This window comes from Strix aluco, chromosome W, assembly GCF_031877795.1.
Source record: "Strix aluco isolate bStrAlu1 chromosome W, bStrAlu1.hap1, whole genome shotgun sequence".
NCBI lineage: Eukaryota > Metazoa > Chordata > Aves > Strigiformes > Strigidae > Strix > Strix aluco.
Genome location: NC_133970.1, coordinates 37540507 through 37555633, shown reverse-complemented (window position 1 = coordinate 37555633; position 15127 = coordinate 37540507). Strand labels below are relative to the sequence as shown.

At 39.8% G+C, this 15127-nt stretch overlaps 1 protein-coding gene across 1 annotated transcript in view; it reads right to left on the bottom strand.

Moving 5' to 3' along the window:
- Positions 1 to 1856: 1856 nt before the first annotated feature.
- LOC141917610 (SKI family transcriptional corepressor 2-like) overlaps positions 1857 to 15127 on the bottom strand; it is an 18477-nt gene continuing 5206 nt past the window's right edge. The window contains 5 exon segments of the mRNA XM_074810946.1: positions 1857 to 2011; positions 2567 to 2630; positions 3079 to 3146; positions 8599 to 8697; positions 9144 to 9209. Of these exon segments, the coding sequence (XP_074667047.1) occupies positions 1857 to 2011; positions 2567 to 2630; positions 3079 to 3146; positions 8599 to 8697; positions 9144 to 9209 (452 nt within the window).

Sequence of the window (15127 nt, the reverse complement as noted above, 5' to 3'; positions counted from 1 at the left end):
GTCATATGCTTTATGGCAGTGATGAGACTGCTTGTGTGGTGAAGACGATGGCAGTGATGAGACTGCTTGTGTGGTGAAGACGTGTGCTGAATCTGATTTTGTGTGCATCAGTGGTCAGTGTGATGGCAGTGATGAGAGCGTGCCTAACAGATGGCAGTGTGATAGAGATGCAATGCAGCTCAGGTGAATGCATCCACAAAAAGTGGTGCTCTGATGGAGATCCTGACTGCAAGGATGGAAGTGATGAAGTCAACTGCCCTTCTCGGATTTGCAGACCAGACCAGTTCAGATGTGAAGATGGGAACTGCATCCATGGGAGTAGGCAGTGTAATGGTGTGAGAGACTGTCTGGATGGCTCTGATGAAGCAACTTGTAACAGTGTTATTCAGTGCTCTGGACCTGGCAAATTTAAGTGCAGAAGTGGAGAATGTATAGATGTCAATAAAGTGTGTAACCAGCAGAGAGACTGCAAGGACTGGAGTGATAAGCCCCTCAAGGAGTTATCTTCTTTATTTTGTAATTATTTTCTGTATATTGTGTTTTCTGAATTTTGTCTATGTATACTGTGTTTTTTGAAGTTTGTCTAAACCTTAATTGATAAAGCTTTGCAGGTGCAGCTGTAAAACAAAGAAGGGGGAGATGTGGGAGATATCGGCCTGTCAGCCCTGCACAGCCTCTGAATCAACAGCTAGGCTTTGATGAGAAACAGGCCTTGGGAGAAAAGAAACTGCTGAGTTGTGCCAAAGTGGCAGGGAAAAACAATGGCCAGCTGCAACACTGAACTGTGGAAAAGTACTGAACTGTGAGAAGTTACCGCAATATTTCAGTGTCTCAGGTACATACAAAACAAAACAACCTGCCCCTATTAAAAACAAAACAACAACAAACAAACAAAAAAGTAACCATGCTTTTTGTGTATTCTGCACCAAAAGCTTTAATTCATCCATGCCATAACCCAAGAAGGTCAAAGGAGTTCTATGGTTAGCACAGTCAGCTCATTAATCTTAATTCTAGATATAACCATACAAGATATATTCACATGAATGAATTAAAGTAACCGCAGGGATTACGACATCAAAAGTGCTGAGTCCATTTCAGTTATCAACCAAAACATCACTGAAGATTTCTGCAGCCATCTTAAACACACTTGTTATTTGCAGCAGTCTCTCAGTTCTTCATATGCGAACATCCTTTTATTGGTCTCACTGATACACAACCTGCCTCACTGATATCGGGTGGGATACCCAAATGTGAGCATAAGGACTTACTGATGATTTGACAACATTTCTGTTAGTAATAATTCAACTCAGGCAACCACAGTGAGTGAAGAAGTCCTGAATTGTTGGTGCAGTACATTAAATATTGAAACTATTCTCTATAAGTACATTCAAGCAGCTCTGTTTAATGATTAAATGACTATTAGTCTTTCTGTAGCATGCATCAGTAAGTGAAAAGGCTGTGAATTACATGATCATATTTCTTCTCCTGCCCGAGAAAAAGCACTACACTGAACCTTGTGATTTCTCTACTTGTAAATCAGAAAAACCACCACAGCTGGCTTGCTGAAGGTCTGGGATATCCAGTTTCAGAAACAACTTCACAACTGGGCCACAAAGTGAACGGCAGAGATGATCCATTCTCTCCCTGGGAGGGAGAGTTAGCTCCAAGTTCAGTTGACACAAGAGAGAAAGGCTGAAGTGGGCCCACAAACTTTGTGCTTAAATGTGCTTCAGAGCAGGAATCAGACAGGTCACCTGCCTCAAACCCAAAGCAGCAGGGGAAGTACTTTTCAGGATGGCATCCTAACTACCATCTTCCGTGACAATGCAATTCACAGACTGAGCCAAACTCCCTGTCTAGCATCGGAAGACAAAGGGGAACACAGTAACTACTGGACGCATTAAGGGAAAAGAATGAAGACCAGGAGCAAAAAATCTCCAAAGATGTTCTGGACTTGAATTTCCTCCATAAACAACCTCTTTCAAGCACCCTCCATCTCTCATTGAAATCTCTGAAGTCAGCAGGAACAGGGAGCAGGAATGTTCGGCAGCTCTAAAAACAAGTCCACTCCTAAATGCCTCTAAACATAGGCGCACAAGTTTGACAGTCCTGGCCTTCAGATTTATTTTTATGTCCTAATTTATCAGTTAGAAAATTACAGTACCAGAAGGCTGAACAATGCCTTCTCTGCACCAGGGTCTATGACAAGCACAAGGAAAATTTAGATGCTTGAGCACAGGGCTGATTCAGTTAAGTGGGGATATTTGACAAGCCTGCCTCAAAAAAACCCCTGTTGAATAATGTCAGACGGATCACAGAAAAAGCACTAGCAAAACAAGCGTTAGCTGATAGCCTGCCATTCATTAAGATGCCCTGCTCTTAAAACCATGCTAAGCAGTATCTGAGTAAGAAACAGCTTTTCATACTCCACTTGTACTGGATTAAGTATGTCAAGTTTTCAAAACAGCACAGTTGTATGCAATGAACTAGAGTTACACTAACACACACCTGCAAAATCCCTCTTGATTTTAAAATAACAAGCAAGAGACCAAACAGCAATGCGTGCCTGCACTGAACTGTGTTTTGGCAACTTGATCCTTTACTGCTGAGTTAAGCACTTCTTCTAGTGGCTGAAATTTGAAAAAGACATGTCCTAAGGTTTATTTGCCGGTGAGAAGCTGGCCTCGCACGGATTCCCTACTGAGGGCTGAAAAGCACCCCTTGGCAACTCGTACAAGGTAGAAACATTTCACTACCTAAGCTTTACTGATTCAGTCTTCAAGTTTCTCTCTGAAGAAGCACCTCTCGATGTTGAGTCAACACATTTTGTTTAGTTGAAACATGAAGACCCATCTGGTTACTGTATGAAAGTAAATCTCCAGGTAATTAGACTCTAAACCAGCTGAGAACTGCATGCTTACATTTTGCTAAGTATAAGGTAATATGAGCTCAGTAACAGTACATCTGCATGGCTCACAAAGGAAAAGTTTGAGGAGTGCATTTAAAAAAATGTGACATAAAGCATAAAGCACATAAAGTGACAGTTCATAACATTTTTAGCAGAGAAGGCAAACTTACAATTTGTAGCTGCTGTACTATTTCTTCTCTGTATGCCAGTCCCCGCTTCATCTGATCTTGAAAATTATCTATGAGGGGAGAAAAATAAAAGTAGATGCAGTGATTAAAACAGAGACCACACAGCAGAATTCATATAAATCAAATTAAATCAAACCCAATCACTACTGAGTAACCATGAAGCACTACAAAGCCCTTCACCCAATTAAAACACGTGCCTAACAAAAACTTGCCTAGTAGGAGACACTATAGACAACAGAAAAACTGTGGAAAAATTAGGTTCAGCTACTTCCCTAATTAGCAAATGTAGTCTGCTAAGTTTCTGTTGCTAGCATTTATTCCCACAGTTATTTTTCTCAATGGGCAAGACTCTGCAGTCATTAGTCAAACTTCTACCAACACTGAAGAGAAGAGCAAAACCTGCTCTTTGCTTTGGCATAAATCTGTTAACATCAATAGTGATGTCCAACATATGAGAAGAGAAAGCATTCAAGGATGCATGATTTGATTTGTAGCTTGTAACGTAGTGCTGACGGCTTTGAACAAAACTCAGACTAAAGCTCCATAAACAGTGATGCGGAACTCAAGAGGGAAAAAGTCTTCAAAAGAGAGATCCTGGACAGCTGGCTTACAGCACAGGCCAGCCTTCCTGCTCCAGTAGCTCCTCCTTCCCTTATTTTCCTCCTCAGTAACCATTTCAGACAAAACTTCATTTGGTAGAAGATTAACTGCTGGTCTGTGTTCCATAACATTGCTGTTGGAGGGTGGGAAAAAGAAAAATATAAACAAAACTATTGACAAGAAAGCAAATAACTTGGAGAGTTGCATGATGGAGACCTGGGTGCAATAATGGGCTAATTAAATGGAAGAGGAAAGAAAACCCATTCCAACCAATATAATTTTGATCCAGGAAACAAGCCTGTCCTGGACCACAGAAACAGCAAGGTGAATGTCAACAGAAAACAGCATGGAGCACTTCAACACACAAAGCTTGGAGAAGGGAACTACAAGGCCAAGGCAGCTAAAATGGTTTATTTACAACTAACCAATTAAGAGAGTTAAATAGTCATGCTGGTTGCTGGGACACTAGCCCAGGGCTCAGGAAGCCCTGGGTTCAATACCTGCTCTACTGTACTCCATGCATGTGTCTCTCCATGCCTCCTTTCATCACCACTAAAGCAGGAATAATAACACTGCTTCATCTGCCAAGTGCGTTGGGAGGATTAATGGGTTAAATGACTGTGGGATACTTCGATAGCACAGTAACAGGAGTCACAGAAATACCTAAATTGCAATGGAAAGATTTGAGCCCAGGTGAGAACAAGTGGCTCTTATTAATACTCTGTGTGCTGCCACAGTGCTGGGAGCTCACTTGCTCCCAAACCAGCTGTACAGCCTCACCACAACCTCCCAAACCCAAAAGCAGGAAAGCAATGAGCAGCTGTGGCATGATACAGTGGAGAGGAAGGATGTACCTCACCTGTAGGGAAAGGGGACGTGTCCCCATCAAGTGTGGGCATAGGAAGGGGCTGGAAGAAAGTACAAATGGGCAGAGCTCTGTCCTCCTCTTTCACACAAGAATTTTGCCTTCTCTGAATGATGAGTGAAAGTTGTTGTTTAAAAGGCAAGGAGGCACTTCAGGATGACAAGAAAATAGCAATGAAACAGAGTGAGAAAATTTGTCAGGCTGAAACCATCAGCAGTCCAGCATGGCCATGTAGAAAAGGACATGACGACATTATCTTAATAAAGTTCTTCACAGTTCAAGTAAATGCCCACAGAATTTTTCAGCCTATTCCCTTTATTCCAACTCAACCAGAAAAAGAAGCCAACAGAAATAAAGCAGGTTTGCAATTGCCCCAAAAAAGCCATACAGTATAAAAAGGTGACCGCCTCCTGTCCTGGTCACTAAAGGCTGATAGAGCTGTGCTAGCTACTATGTAGGTCCTCCAGTTTCACTCCTAGTAGGCTATATGGAGTAATTTTCCTTCTCTCCTCAACACTTTCCTCCCAACTGACTCTTCACAGGCTCATCAGCTCTGGGAACAAATAGCTCAGAAATCTTGCTCAGTCCTGCACTGCAAATGTCCAAGCTCACTGTGGAAATGGGGTGTTAACGGTAAGGACATAGCTTTCTCTGGCAGCATTTATCTGAGTCTGAATGCTTACAAAGCCATAAGCAATACCCAAGAGAAAAGATATGAATATTTAAATAGTTTTCTTAACACAAAATTAAATACTTTAACTATCCAGGCTATGTCTCTGCCATTTTATTACCACATTGTTAAATGCAGCCAGACAAAATGCATGCCAGCCAACACCAAAGGTACAAACCAGCAGAGGGTTATGGGAGAACACACTGTCACCATGTACAGGTGCTCATATTTCTATCAGGACAGCAAATTCTTTTATTTTCTTTAAGTGATCTGATCTTTTTTATTTTCTGCAAGTGATCTCTGCATTGAGAGATCTTATATGCAAACAAAAACCTTACCTGCAGCTTTCAAGTAAAATAGCAATATAAAAAATAAAGGTGCAAACAGCAGAAGATAAGGCCTGCTGTTTTTTAAATTATCACAGGCTACATTTCAAGCAGGTCTAGTCACAGAGAAGTGAGCAGCATAGTACTGCTGAATGAGCTTGCAAATAAGATCAGTTCTCATTTAACAGTGATTTCCACGAGGAGAGCATGGAAACCAAACACCACTTACACACAAGACTGCATAGCACTGCTGTGGGTGGTGGTTTGATGCTATTAATGTATAACACCCCAAACATGCTCAGTTCCAAAAGCAAGACCCAAAAAAAATGTCTTTGGAGTTAACTCCAGGTAACCCAACAGGAACATTTCAGAGAGACACAGCATTGCCTTCCACATCTCACACATTGCCTCCCTCCTGAAAGAGGGATGAATTTTCTCCTTTTTAAAAAAGGTTGAGAAGACTTAAAAGCCAAAGGCTTCTTATTTATCCACTGACAGCACAAAGCACATGGAGAACCACCACCACCCATGGGAGTGAGAATTACCCTGGCAGTGTGTCCCTGTCCTCAGCAGCTTTGGGGATGGGACAGATTCAGTCCCCATGGCCACTCAGCCTGATGATGCAGTGAGCCAGATCGGGATATATAAAGCCTGTTACCTGCCTGCTCTTCCCTCCTTCTTATGGCCTCAGATGTCTCCAAGCCATTATGAATCCATCAATACAATTTTAATTGTACCTCAACTTTCCTTTAGTTGGATCTCCAAAGACTTCTCTCCCTAGCTCTTCCCTATCCAATACCACCACAAGCAGTTAGTAACTTGGGAAACCTGGCAAAACAAATAGTTTCTAATACCTGACCTAAAGCATCAGCCTCACCTGGCAGCAAGACCCTAGAACAGACCCCATCTTTTGCCAGAACACATACAGCTCTAGAGGACAACCTCCACTTATCTTGGATTTTACACTTATTTGCTTTACAGAAGACCCTTTTTCTTGTGTTATTATATATGGAGGAGGGGTTTTTTTTATAAATCTAAATCTGTAAATAGGTTTTACGGTCACTTGTATTGTTTATAGTACATTGTCTGTTTTCTATTTTAATCCTGAAGAAAATTGACCACTACTTTGTGGTACATTGAAACCACATCTTCAAGCCAGCATACGCAGTTACCATTTCCTTGGTCAGCCGTACGTGTTCTTTTCTTTTATTTGAATTGTATTTCATGTAGTTTAATTGCAGTGTTTATTTACATGGCAATGACAGAGCATTAATTTTACTGTAGAAGAACAAAAGGATAAATGAGTGACCTGAATGGCAAAACTCCAAGATGCCATTTCACCAATACCACACATCAGTGTTTTGATCTACACAAATTATTTGAAAATTACCTCACTCCTAAACCCAAGTAATGACTGAATTTATACTGAAGGATGAGGATATCCTCCTTTCATTAATATCTGTATCACCTCAGGTGGCTCTTCTTTATTTATGAGGCTGTCTACATCTTTCAATATTTGGGCTAAAGATGGAGTCATTCCCAGAGTCCTCACACTCCCCTGCTTCCCTGAACTTACTCTATCTGATGCTACAGAAATGGAAAAAAATTATTTTCTTTAAATAATAGGAAAATGCTGTCTGCGTTCCCGCCTTTTCCTGAAATCCAAGGAGGTGCAACATTCCTCAGCTTGCAGCAGTAGGTTTTGGTTGACTGACTTACCTCAGGGGTACTGGCAATACTGGTTTTTGTCCCTAGAGTTTTTATGAAGGAACTTGGAGGACTAAAAAAACAGAGTTTCTGAACTCTTCAGAAAACTATAATAAACAAGCACAAGGGCATTTTGCATTGAGTGCTGGTCAGACATTTCAGTCATGCAGGAGTTAAGAAAAGTTAGAAAATGGCAGAAGAGCCTGACAATCAGTCTGGGAAGGTTTTAATGTATCTATCTTGACTTGCTGCGAGTCAAGTAACTCTGCAGTGCTCCATCCACGTATAGTCTCACAGGACTACAAGGACAAAAAGGAAGAGTTTTAAAAAGCAGAGTTTAAAAAAGAACCCACAACATCAACATTAGGAAAATATTGAATGGAGATACTGTCAGACCTCCTTTAGACTTCATGAAGAAGCAAAAGGTGGGCTCAAACACGCTTTTTCCTTTAGGTTGCACTTAATACTGAACTGGGGGACTGTCTGGGCAGGCAGCTGCAGAGCCGTGACAGCCAGGCATAAGGAAGCCTGCATGACAGTACTGATCTCTGCATGCTACTGTGTTACAGATGGGCAGAGAGCAATGGGGATGCCCTGATCACTCCAGCTCTGTAACATTACATTCATTACATGTTGGAGAGCCCTTACTGTGTCTTCTACCTTGTCCTGATCTACACGATTTCTCCCGAAGCACTTTCCTCTGTTACTGCCAGTGTAATTCAAAAGGCCTCGATCAATAGGTCTTTTTCCATATCCCTGTGTATGCGGTTCAACTTTCTGGCAGCTTCACAAAAACCCTACTAAGTGTCCATTTTGTTTTATTTAACACATGCCCAGGACATTCCACCACCCCTGGATAGCAGCACCCTGCTCATCAGCCATGGTAAAAGGGCCATCTCAAATAGCCCATCTCAAGAAGAAAAATCCTAACAGGTCTTTCTACTCCTTAAACACAGGCAAAAATCAATTCTCCAGCATCAGCTAGAACCACCTAAAGATGACTATAAAGTATCCTGTCTTCAAAAGCCTCCAAGAAGCTGGTTAAGACCACCAACATCGCTGTACCCCAAGAAGCCCCAGATGTGTTTCTGTCTACTCACTGTATTCAATGTTATCAAAGCCAGTAAAATATACACCAAAATAGGCATCCAGCTTCAAATTTTCCCTACAAAAGACCTGCTTGGGCAGCCTGAAAAGCCACAGCAGAAGTGCTATCAACCTCAGCAGAACTAAGCCAAAGATCCTGGCAACAAAACTGAGAACATGCTTCTCACATTTTAAGTCTGACAACAAACACCCACAAATAACACCAAAACCACAGATATGTGTCTTACTGAGGACTGGGAAAGATGCATTTCCTTTCAACATCTGGAATTCCTGTTCTAGTCTCCTCCATAAGTTGATCTGTTCAAACAAAACCTTCTGGAGTTCCTCTAACAAAGAGAAAAGTGGTTTTGCTAATCTGTATAAATAATTCTTGAAAGAATGGTTGCAGAGCAATTCATTACTATAAGACAAAATATTTTAGCAGTTATAAAAAAAAATGTTGCATAGACCTACAATAGATTTTGTGCAGAAAGCCATGAATATAAATCAATGTAATATATTAAAGTATTATATTAGTGTCATGTATTGATTGATATATATGCATTAATCTCAATTATATCCACCCAAAAGTCCATATATTATTCATATGTTACTTGACAAGTGTCACGTCCCACTTTCTCAGGCTGTTTTTCTTAGTTTCTCACAGGCCTGGTTTCTCATCTCTCACATCAAGCTTAAAATATGGTGCAGAACAAAAGCGCCCCCTATTATCCTCATATTCTATTAAAACAAAGAGCAGTTTTATGACATAAGAGGCCCTTGTTTATTTTACCTTTCCCCATGTTTTCTACATCCTTCTTCAGTGAATGAGGTGGATTGGTTTCTTGTATGTGTTCACCTTAAAGCGAAAGAAAAAAGTTATTGATTTACTGATACTGCTTTTCATCAGTATTGTCCTTACCATGCAACTGCTTCGGAGAATCTGGACAAAAAAAGAGAAAAAAAAAATATACAGAAAGAGTAACATTGAGGTTTATCTACATATCTCTGTGGGTGTAGCACAAATGTTTGCAAGACTTGTATTTGCTTCTAGTTTAGTAAAGTATCTATCTACACCATGGCCTCCTGGAGACAAGACCCGATTTCTCCTCCATATGTAGGAGAGCTCCTCTTGCACGTCTTCTGCTGAACTGATCTCTGCTTTCCCTCTAACTCCTCCTGAAGATGCTCTTATCGGAGAATGACTAGGAGCAAGCTGAGAAAGGGGCAGAGCATTCTCTACCATCTCATCTCCTCTCCTCACAACAGGAATTCCATGCTATCTAGATAGGCAGGAGACCCTGTTCCAAAATCCACAGGCAAAATCCTTTTTGCACCAGCCTCTGCCTTCATCAGCTCTTTAACTTCATCATCTTCTACCACGGGCTTGCTGTAACTGGATATAATTTATATATCCAGCTGAGATAAAACTGACATTAGTGGTATTTGCATCTAAAGGATACACCTCTGAGGTCAACCAATTCAGAGACTTCTGTCTTAGGTTGCTCACGTAACTTTTAATAATATAAGTAGTAAAGAATTTTCTAGATAACAGAATTTGACTATTTCCAGATATATGCATGCTACTTCTTTCAGCCTTTTTCCTTTATAAGTAAAATAAAATAAATCTTCACATGGTGTTAAGTTCATCTGGATTACAGTTTGACTTAAATATGAACCTTCTGACAGAAGGTGTTATTTTCATTATTCTCTGGAACTGTGAAATTTTCCTCTAATTTCTATGAATAGGGTTTTGAAACAAAAAGCTATGAAAAAATGTTTTTAAAAGAAAAAATACCACTTTAGCAGAAATTAATGGGAGATTTTCTGTTATTTACAGCTGAGGTAGAAATGGACTCTCAATAATTCAGAAAATATTTGGTAAATAACCAATTATTGAACTAATTGGACTAATTCTTGTTTTAGTCCAGCCAGTAAATACACATCATTAACTCGACTGATGAGTAGTCACAAGACAGACATACATGTAAAGCTACTCATGTGTTTATGTATTTGGAGGAAAGAATCATGGAGGAAATACCTTGGGGTTTTTTTTGAAAATAAAAAGCCAGAGAACTGAATAGGTCACCACACAACAGGTAAGAGAGCAGCTACTTAAAAAACTCATACTGTCACCATGCATTTGATAGTAGGTCATCACAATAAGCTAATTTTATAGTTGAATTGGAAATTCTTGATTTATATGCAGTCAGAAATCTTTTTTCAAAACATTTATTTCTGGTTTTAAAAAATAAATGCATATATCCAGTAAAACTTGAAGTCACAGGATATGAAACATATTCAATAGCTATGCATTTTACCATCTGCTATCTGTTCATTCCTTAAGAAAAAGCAACCACTCACTCAAGCATATACATTTACACAACTGATATCTGGTGCCAGCAATTCCATTTTAAAAATCTGTTTATGTAACACAATGATTAAAAAAATCATTTTTGTATGATATTTGATATAAACAAAGCACTTTCTACAGGTAAGTTGTCTCACCACGCTAAAAGAAATAGCAAGCTTAAAAAATACACCTTTTGGGCAGTGGTTTGAGGCATTTCCATAATGTAAAATGGTCTTTTTTTTAGTTACCATAATTCTGTTTTAAACAGGATTGCTAACCAAAGAAGCATTTTGTTAGATAAATTAGCATACACAAAGTCAAAAAGAAGGAATTTAAGTTTAGAAAAGGTATTTATTGAATTATAAATACTAGTATATTTTTCCAATCAATTTCTTTCATTGTGGCATTCTTTTCTGAATGTTTTATGTGCAATTTTGAGGGATAACAGACTCACAGAGCATGGTGGCAACATAGCTCTTTCCCACTTGCTTGATTGAGCTTTCAGGGCCATATGGTTTGAGGCTGCTGACTTGCTGGGACTGAAAGAACTGCATCAAAATGAAAATAAGGGCACGTAGCATGAAGAATAACTTCTCCAGCATCTGCAGCCTCTCTACTAAGCTACTGGAAAGGTGTATTCAAAAATCCCCCATCCTTGCCTCCTGAAATAAGTAAAGAACAGGATGGGAAAAGTTAAGGTATTTAAAGACAAAGGCCAGCATATACAGTTTTAAAGCATTTTTAAACTGCTTTCTGATGTTCAAAAAAAGCCTCAGCATTATTATTGTTAATGGTAATATTAATCAGATGGGTTTCACCTTTCTAGTCCCCCTGAAAATGATAATCAGGAGCCTGCTCTTCTCCACTTTTCCATACTTCCCAGAGGCCTCATCATGCATTGCGTACTGTTCTACCTTAATTGAAAGGGAGGAGGTATTGAATATTTAACCAGCTTCCTTTCTCTTAAATGTTAATTAAAAGCTAAATAGGTGTTTAAAAACAAACAAACAGAAAGCCCAAAGAATTTTAATCAGTCTAAGAAAAAAATCACTTCCCCTTCTAATAGCTCCACCATAACTCTCTTGGGCCTTGTCTATGCACAAACTTGTAGCAGCGTCTAAAACAGCAGCACTGGAAGCTGTGCAGCCCCCCAGTACAGACACCTAGTTTTCTTTGAGAGGCCTATTCCAGTTTATTCAGAAAAATCAAACTGTACCTAAACTGTCTATTGGCTAGGGGGAAAAGGGGATGAAGCATTCATAGCCAGTTTGCACTGCCTCAGCTAAAGCTTTTGGTACCTCTGTTCTTCCCAATTAGCTCAGGTACACAGACATTGCTATTCTAGAATAAAGGTACATGGGTTGTGTTTTACACATATGGCTTTCTTAACCTGGAATGTGAATATCCACCTACAGAGGAAAGCAGAAATGATGTCTGTGTGTAGACACACCTCAAATTACTTTATCAGTACTCTGAAAACCAGAGGTCCCAATTTGTACATTGACACAACCTCAGCTCTTGTGATGCCACTATTTTATTAGCTCTACACCCACTGGAGTAGTTAAGATTTGAATTTTCAATAAAATAAACAAACAGAAACATTTCTAAATTTACTTGCCCCAAAAGAAACACACATTGCTCTCATTGTACAAAACCAAACCAGACATAGCCAGGTTACCTCTTCATGCTGTGCCACCTAGAGCAATCTCCTGCAATCCTTCCTCAGGAAGCTCTCAAAGAGCTCTTCAAAGAGCAGCTAAAAATTTCCACGCTGGCCCAGACAACTCAGCTACATCAATGGGCAACTGATTTGCCCAGTGCAGAGTTCCAATGGACTGGGAATATAACTCTTCTCTCCTGCCTCTCAGCCCTGTGCCTTGTCCTCAACTCGTACTCTACAATTCTCATTACATCTTCAGTGCCAGACCACATCAACCGAAATCATCCACTCACCTGCATCTCAGCATCGGCCCTATTATTCCTGGACAGTACTTAAGTATTGCAGAGCATACTGACGTGCGGAGTCACAACTTTACAACCAGTAAGGTTATACAGAAGGTATGTTTATTCAGCGCTGGGTGCACGGGGGATCGCTCCTCCACAAACGTGCACATTTTGGAGCGAAAAGCAGCTCCTTTCTATAGCGTAAGTGTTTACATATTCATGATAATCCCGAGAATAGGGAGAGATATTACAATTAGTTTTGAGAAATCATTATCATAAATCCCGTCCCAAGTCCCTCCCCGTTGCGCCTGCGCAATGTCTCCTGATGGTCTTGGGCAGGGGTCTTCAGGATGAAGATTGAAGATTCCTCTTCTTCCTCTTATGGCTTTTCACCCAATTAGGTCTCTTCAGCATGTCAATTTAGCATTCTTTGAATTCCCCTTCCTTATCTTGGGACTCAGTAGTTGCAGCTCCTCCCTTATCTCAAGAGCCCATCCTGCTGAGAGCCCACCCTGCTGAGAGGCCTGCATCTATTTCGTTAAGGTTTCTCACTTCAATACCATGTCTGCCAGCGAGCTCTGCAGCTCACTCCTACCAGGTGAGCTTTATCTTTATGAAGCCCACAGCATCAATGGTCTACTGTAACTTAAATGTCCACCAGTATTTTTAGCTGGAGAGAGAGCTGTTTGCAGACACAAAGACCACAGAAGTGAAGGTGTGGGTATCTTCTGGGTATAAAAATATATACATATATCCATGTTAAAAAATACAGGCAGATGTGAATCGGCAGACTTTCAGAGCTCCAAAGGCTCCATCTGTATTTGAAATTAATTACTCGCTTTAAGACACATACAGTTCTTGTGTATGTCCTGAAGAAATCCTACCCTTACTGAAAATATTCATGCATCATGAATATTCATGCTGCTTTTTGGAGGAATAATCAATAGGATAGTCAGGACTCAAGAAAATATGCCTATTTTAGGAAACTCAATAAGCATCTTTAAAGTGCTTTTCTGTACTGAGGCTGATATACATATCTTACAAAATCTAGAGCTTCAAATGTTAATTTGCCCTGAAAGTGGTTTAACTTTAAAACAAACCAGTTCTTTTTTTGCATAGATAAAGCCTCATTTGTAACATCCATTTAAAGTTTAAAGCACGAACATCTGATTAAAAAACATCCGCGTTGAAGTACTAACGGAGAGAGAAGAAAACAGTTCCAGGATTTCAAACTGAATGTTCAAAAACTGTGACCAACTTAAAAATATGAAATGTTTTAGAGACAACAAATCAGTTGGCTTTTGGTCTGAACCTTATGCATACATCTGGGAAGTATTTCATAACTATTCTAGAAGCACGAGTGCTAGAAAATTTCTAATTCTTGGTTTGTTTTAAATGGAAGGTAATATTCTCACCAGATTCCAGAAGATGGGGCTTTAAAAAAAAAAAACACCACACCTAATATTGTGAGACTTGCAAAAAAAAAGAAATTCAACAACGTCCCACCCTCTTTTAATAATTCAAAGAGAGCTCCTGAGCTCCTTAGTGATAACAGAAGAGAAGAAAGAGACAGGAATAGTAAATAAGGACCCAGTCCTACAGTCTGCCTGTAGTTTTGTCTGTCATGCAGATCCATGTGTTTATACACAATCTTATATATCAATATGCAGTGCTAGGTCCCACATTTGAAACTCTGCCTTGTCTTCCCCCATTTCAACTTGTAACTTCTTTGCTTTTTAGCAAATACCTTCCATAATAAAATTTCATGTCATTTAACTTCTGGATCCAATGCTTTACCACTTATCCTAGTAAAGACTACACAGCCGTCCAGTCTGCTACATATAATAAATGCTGGGCTGTTTTCAACCCTCTATGAAGTACTGTAAATCTACAGTAATTGTGCCAATATTTGCAGAGTTATTCTGGATATATATTTAAGAGTAAATGAAAGAAAAATCTGGCTTATTGTTTCTAGCCTGAATTTTCCTGAAATGCCTGCCAAACCATCTTTTACAAATCAAAAAACAAAAATGGGGGAATTGTAACAAGATTTGAGAAGCTGACTTCTAGCTGTTATTAACACCCAATTTTAGAGCTTCCCTTTCTCATTAAAACAGATGAAAAAATCAGATTGGTTGGGAACAGCTTACAGAACTCAACTTCTCTTTAAGAAATATGCAGTATTTGCAAGGCAGCCTTGCAATGCTGTGGTGTACCAGACACACACAGCTCTTCTACCCTTCAACTCCAGCTGCTGAAGGAGTGTTGGGATGGCAAACCACAGCTTTCCCCCAAAAAATGGACCAGTTACATAGGTTAGTCACAGTTATCTTTCAAAACTGCCATGGGATTCTGAATCATTTCAAGCTCTTTCCAAGCACTACCTGACAGAAAAGGAAGGGGGATTTTCACCGACAGTTTACTGGCTATGCAGGACAAAAGGCTACAGGATCTTGAAGCCCGTATCTATTTCAGCCTTG